Genomic DNA, 15,177 nt, shown 5'->3' on the forward strand with positions numbered 1-15,177 from the left:
ACTGCCAGCCATTATTCCACCTAACTCTTTCTTTGCTCCTAGCATCTTTTAGCCCAACTCTTGTCCTCATTTGATACTGCTTGCAAAGGGCTACTTGCTGTTTTTTCAATTCACCTTTGCTAATGTAGCAAATTGCATCAGTCCAGTACAATGTCAGACAGCCACAAGGGTTGGTATATGAGAGGGCTGAACCAACAGTAAAGTGTAACTTCACCATGAAGTGGGTATGTGGATGAGGAAGAGGCTACAGAGAAGAACTGTCAGTCTCCCAGTTCTCCAATCAGTTTTTCTTAAATACCCTGCATAAATCAAAGCCGACAGTACTACAAGATACCAACACTGAAAGGACTCTACAATGTACTATTTTTCATTATGTATAATTTGTGAAGTCTTCGTCACACTATGTCAAATAAAGAAGCTAGCTTAAAGCAAGAAATATAACCTAAAAGTGCCAAACAATACAAATTTTAAGTAACAACACTTCAAGGATGACTGGGGAAAGGAAGGACTTAATTTCTTACCATACACAGCTTTCTGCAACACAGAGAACCAGGGACTTCTCAAGAGAGGGAAACCCCTCTGGTTTTAATTACAGAAGGACAAGATGCCCTCAACGGCTACATTAAGAGATACCGGCTGCCACCTTTAACAATGGGTGCAACTGGAATAACCCTTTTGGACAAGTAGAAGCTAATTAGGTGGTTTTTGAGGCTGGCAAAACTACTGAAGGAACAATTAAAAAGCATGCACTTGTTGGCTTACTTCTAAAATCTTATTTCATTACTGAACCTCTGTTTCAAAATTACTTTTTCTGCAAGCAAAACCTGACACATGCTAGACACTCAACTTGTTTGCTGTCTGCCACAAGGATTTTGAAGTTTATTAATAATGTTCCAAAGTTCCTACCAAAGTCTATGACCTACTGCATGGTGAATGTGTCAGCCGATGCTTGAATAACAGATTTCTCAAACAAGCACTGAGGCTGCAAACAAGCTTCTCTTAGAAAAATGTTGGACTGACTTTTGCTAGAAGGAAGACAGTGGGGAGAAGAGTTCAGATGGTCAGCTGAAGCTCCCCCAGAACATACTTTGTCAGCATGCAAATTTCCCAAAAGTCTATCAAAATTAAATTCAAAACTGGTCATTTGCCTCTTCTCTCACATACCAAAGTCTGCTAGCACTCAGCCGCTGAGAGTTTAACTGCCTGAGTTGATGTGCTATATACATTATTTGTTTAAAGAAACTTCATAATTTGGCCAAGGTGATTATGCTGAAGTAAGAAAAATGTTAATAGGTTTCCTACACAGATACCATTCCTCATCTTCACTCTGAATAAAAGAGCTTCCAACACTAAAATATTTGTAATAACGGGGAGAGAAAAACTTCTGGGATTACTAAATTTCAGAATAAATATTTTGGAAAACAACGTTCTAGAAAATCTTCATCAATCACTAACTAAAAAGCTCATCCCACTCTATCAGGTATCATTCACCTTCCAAAGCTGTAAGGTAAGATGTTTCACCGAATTCTAAAAATTTATTCATCATTCATTACATAAAATCCAAAGATTATTACATTTCTTTTCTTACACACCATTAGAATAGTATCAATACCATCACTCCTGATGCATACTTTCATCACTGTTTACAGACTCAAGGTTTAAAAAGAAAAAACCACACCAACACCTAAACAACAAAAGCAATTTGTTTTATGCTTGAATCCTCATGACAGGTCATTAGGAGATGGTTCTCTATAGGATATGCCATAGATGACTCTCCTTTCAATCATACATCTTCCTAATTTGAAAAACTGGATTACTGTTTTTTTTAAAAAAAAAAAAATCTACAGCTTCTGTGTAGGTGTTCTCAAAAGTACACAGTCAGTGTATTAACGGATACTAGAGAAGAACAAGAGTTTCTGCCCTCATGCAGTCTGTGGCAGGACACAACAGGGTAAGGGGTAGAAGAAAATTTCTCCCTTCCTCAAACAAAACCTCCAGAGCACTTGCCACCACAGGTCCAAACAGCATTCAAATTATTTTCTGAATAATTTCAACAATCTTATTAAAAAAAATTGTAATTTATTTTTAAAAAGCAATACTTTACAGAAATTACTACACATCATTTGAGGGAGAAAAATGGTGATTTATGTTCCACTTGTCAAAAGTACAGTCTCCTCATTTAGAGGGGACAAAAGCCTACGGCAATGATTTTTTCTTTATTTGCCATCCTTTAGAATGTTTTCAAGCCACTGGAAAAAGTACTGCTGCACACACACTGAGGCATCAAGATTTTTCATGAGGGATCCACTCCATTTCCCATGAAATAAAAAGTGGGACCTGAGCACTCCTGGCTTCTTTGAAAGCACCTGACCTAATCAGGATGTGATTCACTATTTTAAGTGGACAGAAACAGAAGACTTTCACCAAACTGTCAAGTATTTTTTTCCACAGGGGTTTTTCCAGAGTGTTCTTTAGTTATTCCTCACTGCTCAGTTTGGGGCTGCTGTCTTATTTATGGAGTGCGGGGAATTTATTTGGAGGCAGAAATGGAAGCAAAATCATCTTGTGGTTTCAATTAACTGTCTCAAATTATTCATGGTTCCATGTCTTGCTCTTGGTACACATACGGCACATACAAATAATTAAGATCTCGCTAATGATTTGCATTATTCTAAATGGGCAAGGTTAGATGAGGCCTAATTTGTTGGGGTCTGTCCCTTCCCAGTGTGTGCCACAACCTGAAATTAAACAAAATGTAGCGAAACCATAGTATTTTTAAAAGCCATTTATGACAATCTTTTTGACAGGCTTTGTGTTTTAAATTTAATGAAATACAATTATCCCTAGGGACAATGTGCAACACAGACCCTTTCCAAAATCAAAGATCAGAGAATTAAAATGAAAATATTTAACTAAAAGTAGCGTAGAAAAGACCACCAAAGTAGCTTTACAAACAAATGATGAAAAATAGATTTAATTTATTATAAAGAGTACAGTAATTCAATCAACTGTGTGCAATTTAAAAATCTTGCAACTTGCAAGGCCTAAATGTTTTTCAACCCTGAAACATGGAAATATTTAAAGAAAATTCTTCCATCATGTAATTGCTATGAGCTAAAGAGAACTATCTGTACCCTCTACTGACAAACACTACCAAAAATTTCTAAAATTAACAGTTACTTACTGCAAAGTTTAATTTTGCCTCATACATTTAACTAACTGAACAACAAAATTAAACCCCTTCCCTGTTCACATGGATCTTCCCCAAAGTTCCTAGAATTAAAGTTTTTCATGCTAGAAGGCTTGATAAAATGATTGGTTATATTTTAAAATAGCTCTTAAAACCAGATTAGACTACCAGTTTACATGTTGATATCAAAATGAAAGTATTCAAAATACAGCTGAGAGAATAAAGATCACTATGATCGTTTAGGCAGTATTTAAAGACTAGAGATTAGCGTTATCTAGATGAGATAAGAACTCTGAACCTGAAAAAATAAGGTCATGCTATTACAGCTTCAGCTGCAAAAAAACCCTCTGAATCATAAGTTTGTAAGCCACCAAAAGGAAGGAAGCTGCTGAAACGAAGTTAAAATCAGCTACACGACTTAGCAAATAAAGCTCAAGATACTGCCAGCATGTGACTCGAATAGAACCACTCATAAGGAACATGTCCTCAGCAGGATGAGAAGCATGACAGCAGACACACACCCCCCCCAAGACCCTCTTACTTCACACCTTTATCAATGGCTGGAGGAGGTGGTGGCACACACCTCGGTGAGTTTCCAGACAATGCAACAGGGTGTGATGCCCAATGGCAGGGATGTCACTCAGATGGACCTAGACCAGAGGGGTGATCCAAGAGGAACTTCATGAAATTCAGTGAGGATAAACGTGGTGTCCTGAGCCTTGGGACAGAGCACTCTCTGCATCAGTACAAGTGGTGACTGTCAGACCAGGCTGCAGCTCTGCTGACATGAACCTGGAGGTCTGGTGGACAATACGCTGCTTTGAGCATAAGGCTGGAGAAGACCCAAATGGGCCCATGCTGCTATGATTTAAAAAAGTAATTTCAAATAGGAAACTACCATTTCTATTCAGAGACATTATTATGAAATGACAACAAAAACCAGGCAGACTGCAAGATTACAGTAACCACTAACTGCACTGTTCCTGCATAAAAACTTTTGATACTCATTTAAAATAGAAATAACCTTTAGACATAAAGTAGGCCATTTTTTCTTCAAATCCTCTATCTATACTGCAGATCACAACAGGCCCAGGGGCTGTTCACTGGCCCTTAGGTTACATGCTATAGACTCAGCACGTCCGTTCCATGTAGCACTTGACCATGGACCTCCTACTCATGGCTCCGCAGGATGCGATTCTGGCCCCAAAGCAGGTTATGGGTTAGTTTGTTCTTTTGGTTTGTTTGGTTTTGTTGTTTGGGTTTGGTTTGGTGTTTTTTTGGTAAGTGAAAGTTTTTCAGTTTGAATGTCCAAAATAATGCAAAAGCTAAGCTGAAACTCAGTGTGAAGTGTAAATCACCGTTTTCACAGCACGCTGACAATACATACTCCATGTTCTCAGATACAAGATGAGGGCATACTGAAATGCTGAAACTGCAGGAATTCTGGTACAGTCTTGACTGTGCTGCCTCCTGGCACTGGCCTCCTGCCTGCACTATCCTTCAGACTGTGTTTGCGTGTCATCTCATTAGACACCATTTGGCACAAGCTAAAACAGTATCATGACTGCACTAGTAGTTAAGCAGTATTTGTGTTAACTCTGCAGCCTCATTTCACTAAAAAGTTTAGAAACACTCAAAAGAGACAAGCCACAGATCACCTCTAAAATATTCTTCAGATCCACAGTCAATTATATATATATATATAAAAAAATAACAATTAAAGAAATATTGTTCCGTTTCCTTCCCCCTTTCCACTTTTTTCCAGAATAAAAGCCGGATGTCAGCTTCCTCTCATAAAAAGTTTGCTATCTCTCAGAACATACAGGAACAATATCCTAAATGTTTTTGACCACCTTCTCCCCTCTCCATTTCTAAAAAAAGATGAATGTACCATCCAACTTTAAAAGTCCACCTGTCACAAGAAACTTTGCAACTTCAGTTATAAAAACTAACTCTCTTCTGGTGAAGTGACAATACATCGAATGCATTCCATTTAGGAATGGAAGACAAAGAGTTAAAGCTATAAAAAAAGCAACAAAGTTCTGAGCAATACAGATTCTTATTCCCAGTTATAAAATAATTATACAGACGCTTTCTGAAAACAAAACCTTTAGATTAAATTACATGTCTTAAATAACCTTTCAGGTATCAGCTTTAAACTATGTCAATGTTAAGAATTAAAACAGGAAAACAACTCATTTGCTGTCATCATTATAGACAGTGGAATCTTCCCAACTGTGAGAACGGCCTCATTCACGCGCACAACAAAACTAGATTAGACAGCAATACCTACCGTTTGTAAATGCAAAATACAACATTAATTCTTAATTTTAGCTTAGTTGATGACTACTTCAAAGTTTAGAAAACAAAAGAACTTAAGAAATATCCTTGTTTTTCATTTTAGCGAAGATCTAGCATTTATTGCCTTTCAGTCAGTTCAATTCATTAATCATGGGCAATGCTTCCCTCATATAATGACAGTTGAGAAAAAAAAATAATATATTTTGGCATTTCTTACATGCCCAACACAGTTAAGAGTATACAGGGGTTTGCTCTTAATTACATTCTGGTTTCAGCATTTTTAATTGAATTACCACCTAATTACACCTTCATATAAACCCTTAAAAACAGAAATTATACCTTAACAAAATAAGGAATTTCAGAAGGTGGTATCTAGCCATTCAAATTACAGCATATAGCCTTCTTGCCAACTGAAGGTACTCAACACCATATGAAGGCCAAGTCAATGCAGTTTAATAGTTACTAACAAGCCTTCTCAGTGAATAACTCAAGAGTAACACTGATAATTACAATTTTGGACTGATTCCGCATCCTGATCAAAACGGATTATCTTTCACCAATTTAAACCTGAAATACCAGCAGAATACAAGAATACCACTGTTTTTACAAGGCAAGTTTTTAGAATTCAGCAATACTTAATTTGCCCTCAAAAAGCAATGAAACACTGAGGTGGGAATACACACAAGCATTCCTGTCCTTCTACCCCTGTACGGCTTTACTGACTGTAACATCACCAAGATTTTAGGTTACACAGCCGTCACTCAGACCTTTGCTGGCATCAGTACAATTTTCAGTATGTCACTTGCTCATTTTCTCTGTAACGAAGTTTCTGCCGAAAAGCAATAGTAGCACAGATCATTAGGAGGGCCATCACAAAGAAAGTTCCAAAGACACAGAGGTAAAGGCTACCATCCTGCTCTGCCTGAAAATGGGATTAATTTGGCAGAACTGTGGAACAGCGGTTAAGAAAGAAAAGAAAAAAATAAAGGGTACATTCTTTCACTGAACTATCTGAAGTAATTCAGTTTTTTATGACAGCACCCAGCCAGGTACAAAGAAGTACTTCACTCCTCCAATACCGAGCTTCAGCAGATCCTGTCTTAACAATACTAGTGCTTCCTCCAGCTGCTTCTAGTGGCAGGAACAGGTAGGCTTCCCACAAACGCTTCCCTCATTTCCAAGTGTTTTTTTTCAAATACCTCTAACCACATAACCAAAGATTTATGCCTCCAGTTAGCAAGCGAATTGTCTATTTTTTTTTTTCTAGCCAGACTGCTTACTTCTAGTTGCAGCTTCAACTAGGAAATTTAGAAGAAACCCATGAATGTTGGCCTCTCTCATCAAGGTTTACTTTACCATGAAACCATCATCGTATTTGCTGCAGTGGATAAACACTTCTCTGCTCTCTTTCCACCAACAATTGAAGTACTTGATGTATCTAATGTACATTTGGAATTCTTAGCCACAAAGATACACAATATAAACAATATGGCAGTAAATATTCATTTTCTGTGGGATTAATCCTAAATATGCTCTGCTGTTTGGCACCATAGTCACAAACTGTTTCTAAGAAAAAAAGAAAAAAAAAAACCTCCACCACCACACAGACAGCGTAGGGGAGAGAAGAGGAGAGATGCTGCATACAGTCACTGGCATCCAATAACACTTCAATTTCCATATGGAAATAACAAGAAATAAGATGCGCTGAGTTTTAAGCACCAAGGCAACAAAAACACATTAAGATTTCATCACATAAGAACTTGGCTGTAAAATTCGTAATTTTCTTGATCTTTTTAAAGAGTTCTCATTTTCAAGAACATCAGATAGCTAACAGACCATGTATTCTACCAACCAACTAAAGCAGACATTTGCATTAATCTGCTGTCTGTTAATTAAGTGGTGGAAACGCATCTCCCCTTTACCAAGAAATCTCTTCCGCAATCAGATTCCTCGTCAACCTCTATCTTTTTACAGCCCATGTTATAATGATTATTCTCCAGATGATTTCCCAAGGATAAGCACCCAGGACTTGCTACATCTTGGCTCTGAATCATATAGGTCCCCAAAAGACTACCTTTGCATACTGTGTTCACCACATTTGTCTGAATAGAGAAGAGATCCAGACAACTGTACATATAAACTTCATAATGATGATTTAAAATAGAACTGAATTCCAATTTCAAAGAGAAATAAGCTATGGGAATTGAAAGCCAGGCATTGTCAAAATTGGAAGTATAAAATGTTGGAAGAGAAGGTGGAATCAGTAAGAATGAAAACCACTGGAATTATTGTTTTTCCCCACTACCTGAAAGTAATGATATGACAAAGAAGAACCTCTATAGTTAAAGAGAGAAGGAAAATACCAGAAGTAGTTGTCTATCCTTATTTGCAAATCATCACCTAAGGAATTCTGTCACCAAATTCCAGAAAAGTGAAAGAAAAAAGAAATGACATTCAAATACTATTCCACTAAAACCACCCAAAAAGCATTATTTATGGTAACAGTAATTACCTCTTGCATCCTCATATAGCAGAGAACAGCCTTTCCCTCACACAGAACACCTCCCCCCACCAACTCACATAACATCCAGCATTTGAAGACAAACTTACTAAAGCTTTTCCTATGAGAAAAACTTGTGTATGAAGGGTAGATACACAAATAAACCCCTGTCAGCAGCATCTTTCCAGAAACATTTGTCAAGCAAGAGTTCTACTAGAACTACACTTGCAAGTACAGCTATTTCTCATAACCCGGAACACAGGGTTTGTAACTGTTGTTAAGTATTAACAGATTCCACAGAAATAGTGACAGAATTTTGATCTGTAATCAAAGTTATAACGTCAAGCTGGAAACTTTGTAAACTACATAACATTTACAGGTATGCAAATGTATCTATGCTTGAAAACAATGTATTAAGTAGGTTTACAAGTCCTGCTCTCAACAGCAACATCAGGAGTGCTGGGGTATTGCCCAATGCAACACGCTTAATACAACAACAACAACAAAGTGTACACTCTTAGGAAAAAAGAATCTCGGGCAGGATTTTACTTTAAAAGCAGTACTTAAGTCTGAAGTAGTTTATTGCGCTGCCTGTGCAATAAAGTGATTAGAGTTCAACCACAATCACAGGCAGCCTGCAGAGAATATACCAGCACATACAATTTCACAGACAATACCCCTAAAACTTGTGCAGGATTTTAAAGTGCTACCAAATTAATAGTGAGTGGACAGTCAAAAAAACCCTTTACAATAATAAAATTAAAGAAAAAAAAATCCCATGTCCCACCTCTCAGTTCCTTCAGAACACCTAACCATTCAGCTCTGAAGCCATAGCAGTTATCTTGGGCTTTACAGTTCTAGGCAGGGGGTTTTGGTGGGGAAAAAAAGTAAATTTCAAATCACTTCCCCTGATAATAATTGATACAAGACAGGAGAAGAATAAACTTAAAATCAAAGATTAAAACATTCCCCATGCAGCAAAAATACTACTTCAACTACGAAGGTATCTTTGCCATTTCCTTTAGCAAAATTACTGAAGACCTTTCTGAGTGGCTTGAGAATGATCTAGCATGGGGGTGGAGGCAAGATTTTTCTGATGTGCTTACTTTTGCCTGGGTGATTTTTAGCATTAATTTAGCTTAAGTGAATTTTAACAAATATAGGTCTTCTCCCCTGTAAGAGACTTAGGGCTGCAGAACTACTGTGATGACAGCCTCACCCAGGTACCAAAGGCAGAGCAGGCAGCTCAGAAAAGAAATGATGGTTTGGGAAATAATGGAGTTTAAGAGTAACAAAAGGAACCACCAGATGTTAAAAACTACTGCACCTACAACAGAAGATTCTGGCTGAGGACTATCCACTATTTCAACATCTCCCACATTTCCAGCTGCACAGGGTATGTATTCTGAAACATCACAGAAAATTAAGGAAGTACACACTCTCTATTCCTGAAAGTTCATTAAGTATAACTCAGCAATCATGAAAACTAGAGGACACAGAAACACACTTCCTTTGGGGAGGGGTGAACATAGATAATACCTAAAGAGAAGCATTCTCTGATGAACAAGCTATTTTCTTTACTATTTTTCTTTTTAAGCTCACCCACAATCTTGCCTCACCTATAGGAGAGGCACAGGAAGAACAGTGAATTGCTCCTAAGCTTTTTATCATTACTTCAGGATCTTCTGTTCTTTGTTAATACACACAGGTTTATATAACAAGTATATTAGAGGGCACATGGAGAACCTTGACCTGGGCACTTTGTTTTCATGTTTAGTTAATAAACATTCATCTCATTCTCTTCAATTAGTACACATGGGTGCAAATCTACACCCACTTTTATCCAAGCATCTACAAATATTGTAAAGCCTAATAACACAACACAGATGCTCTTTTTCAAATATCTTAGTCAGAATGGGGAAATATTTTCATTCCCTTCACAAAGATTATTAGATTCACTGGAAATCCCTACCCATTTGAAGCACATTTACAGGATTTCACACAGCAGTTTATAGATAGTAAAATAAAATGCCTTCAACCTAAAGACCACTTCCACACCCACCACGTAGAAAGAAACCCACAATATTTTCACCTACTTAAATAACACCAGTATTAATTGGCTATGTAAACAGCTGCAGAAAATAGCTGCATATAAAAATATTTCACAAATACAGAAAACCAAATACCCTCACTCCCCAACACACACACACAGCTGGAGACTGCATACCGGAGAAAGACAAACCAGACACCTTCACACCTGAACTCCGGGGATTTCTTCAACCATTGCCAATATCCTTAAATATATAGCCTGGGCAGACTTCCTTTCAGACTAAAGACTGGAAAAGAAGCAACTGCTTCCGACGATGATGTTAGAATCAATCGATCCGGTATGATTTCAAACCAAAGCAAGTCACAGTTAAGAGAAAAAACACTACTTACCAAAATGCCTGTACTTTGTGCTAGAAGCTTACGTAAGATTATGATTTCAATCACAGAAATCCCCAAATTTTACTGTTGAATTTATTTATTTATAGACCTACCAGGACTGCAGATATTCTAAAATTTTAGGCAGGTAGAAAATATTTAAGTAATTGAATACTGGAACACTTAATGTGCAATACTGGAATAACCACCAAAACAATGTCATTAACATAAGAAGCAGTCCAAATTGCAGACAGTTTCCTGCTCCTTTAGCTAAGATTCTTCGCAGGCATCTTCACAGGAAAGAGAAAGATTCGTCTTCTTACCAAAAACAGAGCAAGAAATGCTACAGAAAAGACAGTTTTTGTTTCTTAACTGTTCTTTTTAGTAAGTAGGATAGGCAATGTCAACAAGATCACTACTCTGTGCTCTAGGCAAAAGGCTCTTAATAGGAGGACATGGAAGGGAGAGACATACATGAAGAGCTGATAGCACCAAGTCTTTCAGAAACTGTCAGTGAGAGGGGAAAAGAAGTTTCCCTATAAAACATATCCCTGAATTAAGAGGAATGTTGCTCCAGTAACTTAAAAATAAGGTATGAGGAAAAGATGCAAGACAAATCTGTCAGAAGAAAAAGTGTTTTGTTTCAAGACAGGAATAAATAGTCCACCCTAATAAAAACAAAACAAACAAACAAACCCAAACCAAAAACCCAAAACAACCTTCTGCCTGTCCTTAACCTGCTCTGTTATTTTTCTGGTTAAAAAAAAAAGGATTTTTTTGGTTTATTTCTGGCAGCGCTCGCCATTTCACAGCACACTTAGCACACACGGAATTGATCAATACTGCTACAGACATGAGACTAGACTATCCATTTACTAACCACAAGAAAATGTCCTGTTCAGCAAAATCCTGTACATTATAACAATGAAATTTTAAAAGGCATTGTTGTACGGATCTCATTGCTCCCTTACACCGGCTACACTGAAAAAGTGAGCGCTTCTCTGCTAGCTTTCACACTGATAAACAAGTATACCTGTGCACACCGTGCAAGAATGTTAAAAAGTGCATCTAAACCTACACAAAGAACTGTGTACACATTTCAAGTGTAAGCAGAAAGTGCCAGGCTTGCCATGAAAGCTAATATTAGATCCGTTACACGGTCACAGTAGGGTTTTTCTTATGAAATTGATGGAGGTTCAAGCAGAAACGCACGAACAATCCTCCCAACCACTGGTTGCTACCATAACAATTTTCCTCCTAAAGAAACGTGGGGAAGTCCTCACACCCCGCTCGCTTCTTGGGACTCACAGAGCTGGCGTTTGAAACTCGACTTTGGTTGTTTTAAAGAGAAAAGTAGTAGCTTTTTTTCCACTACAAGTCAGTGACAAACTGAGCCGCAAAATACAAAGCGTTACCAATCGTTGTTTGGAAAGTCTCCCTTTACATTCTGTGCGTACATCTATACATGCACACACCCCTCACTATCACTAAAGGACGAGCCAATGCTTTCAGATCTGTACCTATTCTAAACTAATGAAGCATTAATGAAGTTCGCCATTCATCAGTGAATGGAACAGAAGAAGAGATCTCATTGAAGTTAGGAGCATTTCAGCTGGGTTATTCTTATTTAAAACAAAATAAGCCAAACAAACAAAAAAAACCAACACAAACACACCAAACACGATGAAACACTAATAACTGCACTGCCAGATTACTGTATGTGACACTAGGTGGTTACGTCTCCACATTTGTTCCCCACAACTGATCTGAAATCTAAGCGCTGCACGCGTTTGAAGTGCTCACGCTATACATATTTAAGAATCGCGATGAAAACAGCTTCTGCCTTTACAGTCAGCGTCATCCCCAAACATCTGTCATCCGGAAAAAAGAACGATTTCTCCCCATTCACACTGATCGACAAAGTTACCTCAGGTTTTAAGTGCCAGCCCCAAAGCCTTACATTTTAGAGGACAAAACCAACAACATTCACTTACCTGAAGAACAAGAGATAAGAAAAACAGCGAACGCCAACTTAGTAGCAGCTCCCATTTTCCAACGTTGTTAAAACATTTAAGTGACTTTAAGTATCCAGTTTCCTGGCTCCTGCAAGCTGGAAGAGCTCCTTTCTTGCTGAACCGTTATAAAGCAATCTATAGCAACATTTCTGCAGCAGATAATGTTCATAAAACAGTAAAATCAGATTTGCTTAGCCACTGACGATCTCCCACCGGCTCTTTCTAGCGAGAATCCGGGTTAAGGGATGGATCTATTTGGAACTGCTTCAAAACACACGTGTCATTTGGCGTCTGTACAAACGGTGGCAAAATTTAATTCATAAAAGTACGCTACGAATCCACTTTTTTTAAAAAAAGTCAACAATTAAGCTGCTGGACACGACGAAGGCTCTGAGCACACCAACCCTTTTCCACATCAAGCTCCGTGAAGCATCCCTCGTGGGTGCCCAGTGTCGGGGAGTCGTATCGAAATCAGTAAACACGATGTTTTCGTCCTGGCTCCCCTCATACAGCATGTAGTGTTTGGGAGAAAAGTAGCTCCATCTCAGCTTCAAACCTCAAAAGCCTCCGGGTGAAGGGAGGAAGTTTTGTCAGTTTCTTGAGGAAAACTACCTTAAAAAAATAATAATTAAAAAAAATAATGGAAAGCCACCAGCTACACGTGGGCGACGCTTCGGTTTTCTTTATTAATGCTCAGGGATTTAGCGTAGCCCAGAAGAGGGAAAGGGGAGAAACGACAGTTTGATAACAAACCGACCTTCGGGCTTCCCGAAAAGTGGCAAATCTCTAGTCCTTCGGCCAGTCAGCGAGAGCCGCGCATCAACCCCTCTTCTCCCCCGTCTCCGCGGTCCTTCTCCCGGGCCGTGCAACACCGGCACTCCCGAATCCCAGCAAGATCTCAAATTCTTCTAAGAGATTTCCATCCCCTCCCCCCCAAGAGGCTATATTTGGTATTTAAACACAGAAGAGCGACTGGGAGGAAAAAAAAAATGCAGTATCCAGCCGCTGGGGAGGAGGGTGATATATTCTTTGTGGCAAATCCTTTCCTTGCCTGCCGTGCTTCTAGAATTCGGCTTCTTTGGCGGCGAGGAGGCGAGCGAGGCGGCGGGGGCTGCGGGCCCCCTCCGGGCTGGCCGGCCGGGCGACGGGTCCCCTCCTCCCGCCGAGCAGGCTAGCGGCTCCCCCGCCCGAGGCACGCTGCTCTCCAACTCCTCACGGACACATCTCCGCGCCCGCCCCGCTGCCGCTCAGACAGAGACCCGAGACGGTCCTCCTCCCCCAACTCGATCCAGTTCTTGCCTTTTTTTTTTTTTTTTTTTCTTCTAGGAGAAAGGAATAAGAGCGAGCAGGGGTGGAAGGGAAAAGCCGGCTGTGCTCCTGCTGTCTTCTCGTGCCTCCCACACAGCGCACCCGGCGAGCCCCGGCCAGAGGGCGGAGGGGGGTGGAATCCCCTCGTCACCCTCTCCCCTAACTCTGACCCCGGCTCACTCCCGGCTCCAGGGAAGCCGCTGCCGAACGCAACTCTCTCGTCTCCCGGGCGGCGAAGGCAGCGCGGCTGAGACCAACTTTGTCCCTCCAGGAGTGCAGTTTAGGGGTTGGCGAGGAGAAAAGGCCGAGCCCGGGGATTTTCTCTGGGCGGTGGCGGCAGGAGCCGTCTCTAGAGTCTCCCGAGTCCCGCTGGCAGCTCGGAACAGCCCTCCGTACCCTGCTGCTGTTGCTGCTCCCCTGTGGTAATTTCATATCTACCCATTCACTTGTGTGGCGTGGAGAACGGACCCAAGATGGCGGCGCCCGGACGATTGTTTTTGTTTCCTCGCCGCCTCCCCCACCCTCCCCTCCTTTCCCACAAGCACGGCAGCCCCTCGCGCGCCGCCCCGGATTGACAGCCGCCCTACCCACTCACGGCGCGCCGCCCGCCGCCAGGCCCCGCCCACCCCCACCCTCCGGCGGGGCGGAGCGGGCCGCCGCGGCGAGGGGCGGGTGGTGCGCGTTCCCGTCCGCCGTCCCCCCACCCTACCTGCCCGCGCGCCGCCGGGCAAGCGCGCCCCCGCCCGCCCCTCTGGGCGCGGCCCTCGGGCGTCCTCAGCTCGGAGCCGCTCGCCCGCCTCCCTCGCGGCTCCGCGCTCGCCCCTTGCCCCCGCCCTGCTCCGCCCCGCCGCCGGCTGCAGAGCGAAGGTCGGTGGGGGGCCGAGTTTCGGTCGCTTCTCGCCTCGGTGAGGCGGGGGCCCGGCGCCCGCCCTGCCCGGAGGAGGCCGCCGTGCCGGCCGGCGGGCAGGTGTGAGGAAAGGGCCGGGCCGCGGCACCTGCTCACTGCGCCCGGGCCTGCCGGCGCCGGAGGAGGAGAGCTGGCGCCTCCCGGTCCCACCCCCCGGTGTTATTAATTCACCTTCGCGGGGCTTGTTCGTGGTGCCGGGGCGTCTTTCCCCCAGAGCGCGGCCCTTTTCGGGTGCCGGAGCGCTGTAGGGGAGGGAACCCCAACCCAGAACCACAGCGAGACCCGCGGTGAGGGCCGGTGCCCGGCTGTGCACTGCCACCCCGTGTCACCTGCCTTCCCGGCCCTACTGCGCCCTGCGGAGCCCGGGCCCTGGGGGCTCCGCACGGCGGCCACGTCCCTCGGAGTATCCCCTGCTGCCCCAGCACCCGAGGTCGTGCTCTGTGGCCTTGCTCCCAGACGCTGCCACGCCAAGGTGCTGCGTTAATAGGTGTTTGTACCTACACGGCGTATCACGTGCGGGCAATTAGGTTTG

The 15,177-nt window shown here is 42.0% G+C and overlaps 1 protein-coding gene across 3 annotated transcripts in view; it reads right to left on the reverse strand.

Moving 5' to 3' along the window:
• ACVR2A (activin A receptor type 2A) overlaps positions 1–14,262 on the reverse strand; it is a 71,372-nt gene extending 57,110 nt beyond the window's left edge. Inside the window, exons 1-2 of one of the 3 annotated variants that reach the window (XM_037396360.1) lie at positions 13,188–14,262; positions 12,410–13,038 (exon numbers count right to left, since the gene is read on the reverse strand). In XM_037396360.1, the coding sequence (XP_037252257.1) occupies positions 12,410–12,464 (55 nt within the window). In that variant the 5' untranslated portion in view covers positions 12,465–13,038; positions 13,188–14,262. Of the gene's footprint in view, positions 1–12,409 lie in introns of all 3 variants that reach the window. The other 2 variants (XM_037396359.1, XM_037396361.1) reach the window with 2 other exon arrangements.
• Positions 14,263–15,177: the final 915 nt, after the last annotated feature.

The sequence above is a fragment of the Falco rusticolus genome, chromosome 8, assembly GCF_015220075.1.
Source record: "Falco rusticolus isolate bFalRus1 chromosome 8, bFalRus1.pri, whole genome shotgun sequence".
Taxonomy (NCBI): Eukaryota; Metazoa; Chordata; class Aves; order Falconiformes; family Falconidae; genus Falco; species Falco rusticolus.